Source organism: Miscanthus floridulus, chromosome 9 (assembly GCF_019320115.1).
Source record: "Miscanthus floridulus cultivar M001 chromosome 9, ASM1932011v1, whole genome shotgun sequence".
Classification (NCBI taxonomy): Eukaryota; Viridiplantae; Streptophyta; class Magnoliopsida; order Poales; family Poaceae; genus Miscanthus; species Miscanthus floridulus.
The window spans coordinates 133,311,820-133,317,712 of NC_089588.1; the positions used below are offsets into that span (position 1 = coordinate 133,311,820).

A 5,893-nucleotide genomic window follows, 5' to 3' on the forward strand; every position below is an offset into this window, starting at 1 on the left:
GTTAGTGCTGTGGTACTACCTTGTCAACATGATGTCGATCAAATAAAGAAAATTGTTGGCTAAATAGTGTACTTAAGTGCCACTCCAGACTCCAAAGTATCCAAGGAAGGAATTGGACGGGCCCCACGTGTCAGCACATGGACCCACTCAGATGCAGCACATGGACCCACATAAAAGACCCCAGCCCCACCTGTCATCATGATTGCCCCAGCTGCCTTGTGGGTCCGTTCCAAGCTGCAGTGGGACTGCCTTGATTGAGGTTTCCGATTTCCATCCGGAGCAGCGGAGCTGTTATTTTGTTTGAGAAAATCTATACATCTATACATTTCTTAAAATTTGAGGGCCACTACATATAAATAATAAAATATGTTGTACCCGGAGTAGTGACCAAGTTTAAGCCTATTTTATTAGATGAAATCTCAAACAATGCATTTTGTAAACTTTAAATTAAATTATGCGCCCGTGAACGTATAGTTAATAAGTATAACAAACACTTGACAAATTATGAAATATAAGAATTGCTTTTGGATTTGTCTCTCTTGACTACAATAATACGTCACCTAGCAAGGGGCCAAAGTTGATCTCCTTTTTTTTTCATTTTCATTTTGCACAAAACAGTAGAAGCAGTATCACATTCTCATCACAAAACAAAAAATGTCAATCTTTTCGTTAAAAAATGTCAATCTTTCACTAAACTGACGTGCTCAAGGTGTAGATAAACACCTTGCAAAATTGCAACACAATTTTTCTTTTTCCTTTTTTTTAAAAAAAAACTCCATGCTCCATTTCATTAATTATTTTTGTCTTTCTCCAATGCCCGGTGACCAACAACAGCTCATGCACACATGAGGATATCGTTACCGTGTGACAACTCACCACACACACACACACACAAAACAACTACTACACCAAAAAAAAAAAAGATTAACTCTTTCCATCTCTAAATCCAATTTGAATTTCACCTTTCCTTTGAATCCCCATCCTATTGGCCAATCATCAACCAGAGCCGCCTTGAGAATCCCAACCCAATTTTCTCAAAACCAAAACAAATAAATAAATGAAATAATAACAAGGATAATCAGAGCATGCCAGCTCATTCCAATACACCCTTTTTTTTTTTTGCCGAATTTAGTCCCCCATTCACCTCCTTCCGGTTTTAGTCCCCAATTTCAAACCTTTCTCCTTTTATAATCTCTCACTCACATTTGGAAAAATATTTGTCCCCAATCTAAAACCTTTCTCCTTTTATAATCTCTCACTCACATTTGGAAAAATATATAATCAGGAGAGGAGACAGCAGAGGGAGGAGACTTGAGGCAGAGGAGGCGAAGCAGAGTATTGTTACTGCTGGTAGCCTCCTCTCCTACTACTAGTAGTATCAGTACAGAGCATTGTAAACGCATCCCCTCCCCTCCCCTGCCGCCGCAGCAGGCGCTGCAGCTTCTCCCCTCAGCTGCAGCGGCAGCCGGCGGCTGTTCCGCTCCCCTCGCCTCCCGCTTCCGTTTCTCCCGGGGTGGCGGGGTATCTGTATCTATCTCAACCGATTCTCCCGGGAGTAAAGGAGCCTCTTTTTTCGGTGTCCGCGTGTTCCACTGTGGGGCGTCTTGCGGCGGCGGCGCCTGGGATCGCCGCTGCTGCTTCGCCTCCCTCTCCATCTCCCTCCTCCTCTCCTCCCGCAGCGGCGGCCAAGAGAGGAGGCAGACGGACTCATGAAGGGCCTAGTAGTAAGTACGTTCTCCTCTCGTTATTAGATTGATGGCTTGCCTGATGATTTTCCGCCTTCCTCTGGGATTTTTGTTGCGCCATTAAAGATGGCGCTTTTCATGCTAGCTCCCGAATGGGCGGGCGGCTCTTGGATTCTCGTTTTCGGCTTTATGCGCGTGGGGCGCATAGCTTGGTGATTTCACTGTGGCTGTCGAGCGCCTGGCATCCCGTGCGATCCGTACTGGATTTCGGGATCTTGGTCAGGGAATGAATGGCGGGCCCTTTCGTTGCTCCCCCTGATCGTTCGTCCCCCGCGTAGATCTTGTGGCAACGAAGATGGTTTTGGTTCCGGTTGAGCAGCGAAATTCTAGGAGCTTTGTTTGATTCGAATGATTTTAGCTTCCAATTCAATGCGCCGTGTTTGGTTGGGGTGGACAGATTGATTTGCTAACTCTTGCTGCGGCCATGACGACGGCAATGCCGCTCTGCTCTGCAGGTCGTCCTGGCATTGGTGGTGGTGCTGGCCGCCGCCGCGCGCGGCTCGGCCTGCGCCCGCGGCGAGCTGCGGGACCAGGCGCCGCCGGGGTCGCGCCCGCACAGCGTCACCATCACCGAGTTCGGCGCCGTCGGGGACGGCAGGACGCTCAACACGGTCCCGTTCCAGAACGCCGTCTTCTACGTCCGCTCCTTCGCCGACAAGGGCGGCGCGCAGCTGTACGTGCCCAGGGGCCGCTGGCTCACCGGCAGCTTCAACCTCACCAGCCACCTCACCCTCTACCTGGAGCAAGGTGCCGTCATCGTCGGCGTAAAGGTAATGCCGGCAGTGGGGTGGGGGGGCATTGCCTTGCTTTCGATTCCGTTTCTTGTCACGGGTTGTTAAGGCAGTAGTAGTTACAGAGATTCTGCTCGCGTTGGCATTCAGAGTGTGTGTGTGATTGGTGCCTATCCTTTTCAACCTGCATTGGCTGGATGTGAGCTGGTAGTAGGATTGGTATTGCTGATCTGGTCATCTTAGTCTGTTTAGATATGGTTGTTGGATGTACCTCAGGAAGGAGTGATTTTGACATCTGTGAGGTGAAAGTCACATGCCATGGATTTGGACGCCATCTTTCTTGCTCTTATGTTCTTTGTTATCGCTTCATATCACGGGGAAAATCCTTTACAGGTATCACGATAAGTAGTATTCAAGTTTTGTTCTAGATGAGAGGCTTGTAGTTGTTTCTTTTCTTTTCTTTTTTTTGGATAAGTCTTGTAGTTGTTTCTGTTTGCTTTTACTGTATGGAGTGAGTTTTTGGAAGGTGAAACATATAGCTATTGCTGCGAGGCAGGTAGCCAAGAATAGGCAATTTCCTTTTGCATAGTTTTGAAGTCAAGCTTACCTCATTAATCTTGTATCGAAAAAGGCTAGGCGTGTTTCTTAGGTCCTGCCATGCAGATTGCGGTCACTTCTATGTCTTTATTGAACCTTTTTTCGCTTTTGACTTGCATAACTCCTTAGAAACGTGGTTTGGCATTACACATTGTCCGCCATATATGTATTTTGGGATGTAAAAAGGCAAGCAATGCCATGTCCTTCAGATATGAAGATTTTTGTATTTTTAATTATTAAAGGTGCTGACATGAGTATTTTTTCTCTGTTTTCTTTCTCATTGTAGGACTCATCACAATGGCCGATCGTGGAACCTTTGCCATCTTATGGCCAAGGGACAGACCTTCCTGGTCCTAGACATCGAAGCTTGATAAGCGGATACAACTTAACTGATGTTGTCATAACCGGTAACTGCTTTGTTCTGTCTTGTATATGCATTTTTCAGCTTTGTTATGTTCTTTAGTCAAAATTTAATGGCCCTTGCATGTCTTGTCCACTTATTCCAGGGAACAATGGAGTTATTGATGGTCAGGGCTTAGTATGGTGGCAGTGGCTGCGCTCCCATGAGCTGAACCATAGTCGACCTCATATTTTGGAGTTTCTGTATTCTGAAGATATTGTGATCTCAAACTTGACATTCTTAAATTCACCAGCCTGGAGCATACATCCGGTGTACTGCAGGTGCAATGCCATTAACTTAGCTTTGTGTGATGTTGTCAAAAAAAAACTTAGCTTTGTGTGTAAGGTGTTTGGTGAATATTAGTTGCATTTGTATTAATGCATAAGTTTTTGTATTCTCTAGCAACGTAAAGGTCCACAATGTGACGATTGAGACCTCACTGGAGGCTCCACTGACTGATGGCATAGTTCCAGGTATGTTTTTTTTTTCTCTAGTCTGAATACATACATATTTTTGAAGGGCGGGCCTGGTGCAAGCGGTAGAGTACTACCGACTGTGACCGGAAGGTCTTGGGTTCGAGCCGCAGCCTCTTTGCATTTGCACATCGCAAGGGTAAGGCTTGCTGCTAATACCTTTCCCCAGACCCCGTACAGTGCGGGATGCTCTCAGCACTGGGTACGCCCTTTTTTGAATACATAGTTTTAGGTTTTATTTTCATATAGCATAGATATTTTAATTCATTCTTGCTGGTAGCATTTAATGCGTTAGTGCTGAATGCAGCAAAAACATCCTGATTCCTGATGAAACACTGATTCTCCTTTTCCCTTTTCTTGTTTTTTTGTAACATCCAAGCCTGTATAATATGCCCCAACTGTTCCTCCATAGCCTTAGCAAAGAATCTGAACTACTCGTAGTTTGTAACTCTTAAATGCACTTGACAGCGATGACAAGAAGTTTTTACTTATTTGACTAATTGTTCATTCTTGGTCCAGATTCATGTTCAAACTTATGTATTGAAGACAGCACCATAAGTGTCAGTCATGAAGCAATTTCACTGAAAAGCGGATGGGACAAGTATGGCATTTCCTTTGGGAGGCCTACGTCTGACATTCGTATTAGCAGAGTGGATCTGCTATCATCTTCTGGAGCTGCTCTTTCATTTGGGAGTCAGATGTCTGGTGGGATTTCAGATATTCATGTTAACCACCTCCGGATCCATGATTCCTATAAAGGTATTTCTTTCAAGACATCACCAGGTCGTGGGGGTTACATAGAGGAAGTGGTCATCTCGGAGGTACAAATGGAAAATGTACATGTTGGCATTGAGTTCACTGGTAACTGTTCAACCCACCCAGATGACAGTTTCGACCTGTCTGACCTCCCGACGATCGATCAAGTCACCATGAAGAACATGGTCGGCACAAACATCTCGGTTGCTGGAGTTTTGTCAGGAATCGATAGTGCCCCATTCACAGCTATCTGCCTTTCCAATCTCAATTTCTCTATGGCTGCAGATTCTGGTTCAAGTTCCTGGTCTTGTTCCAATGTTTCTGGCTACTCTGAGGCGGTCTTTCCTGAACCTTGCACAGAGCTCCGCGATCCATCCTCCAGTTCTTCCATCTGCTTCTCCCTTGCTAGCTACAGTGTCATTGCAACAGCATAAATGTTCATCCTTCCATTTCTTGTTCTCCCCATTTCTTGCTGCAGTCCTTGCACGATCGATTAAGCCTCCATCACCAGCTTTTTCTCAATTCTTTCCCAATAAACAACTCAGGAAAAAGGAACAATATCGCTGCCCCCTCTCATGGCCCTGAGCCTCGGATTATAAGCTGCATGATGACCTTGAAGGGGAAGAATCAAGTGGGGGTTGTGGACAGCTAGGTGCTTGCTTGTACAGCTACATTTCTTTATTCAATCTGTAAGAAGGAATTTTTTTTTGGTAGGTGTTGAGTGCAGAACAGTTGCTTCATACTATTGTCATCTGGTTATAAATTATCAAACATCATGATTAAATTATAGTATGTGTATATTCCATCCCCCCTTTGAGCGTTCATTCAGTCTGATTGATTGAAAGGCATGGCATGTTATCTTGTAAGTCTGACAGGCTGGTGAATGTAGAGCCAGGGTGCTTTGGTGTATATAAATAAAGAACTTGGTGTCAATTGGGTTGTTAGACTGATGCTGATTGCTGCTTTTGTCCTCTCTGCGGGACATTATTAGCTTGGCACAATTGGCATGGTTTGCTCCACTGAGGGCATGTTTGGTTTACCAATTGTGCAAGCCTCTTCAACTGCCTCCTGCTGCCGAACAACTGATAGAAAGTTGTCGAGACTTGTGGAGAGCTGGTGACATGTTTGAGCTGTTCATCATGGCCTTATTCTTGTACCCTTTGGAGGAATCTCTTGGTGGTGTAAAGGTTG

At 45.2% G+C, this 5,893-nt stretch overlaps 1 protein-coding gene across 1 annotated transcript; it reads left to right on the plus strand.

The window, feature by feature from the left end:
* The first annotated feature begins 1,329 nt into the window (after window positions 1-1,329).
* LOC136482985 (probable polygalacturonase) lies at window positions 1,330-5,646 on the plus strand. The gene is made up of 6 exons (XM_066480125.1): window positions 1,330-1,724; window positions 2,201-2,515; window positions 3,360-3,480; window positions 3,580-3,754; window positions 3,876-3,946; window positions 4,466-5,646. The coding sequence occupies exons 1-6, from the start codon at window positions 1,710-1,712 to the stop codon at window positions 5,134-5,136; spliced, it is 1,368 nt and encodes a 455-aa protein (XP_066336222.1). The 5' UTR covers window positions 1,330-1,709; the 3' UTR covers window positions 5,137-5,646.
* The last annotated feature ends 247 nt before the right edge of the window (window positions 5,647-5,893 follow it).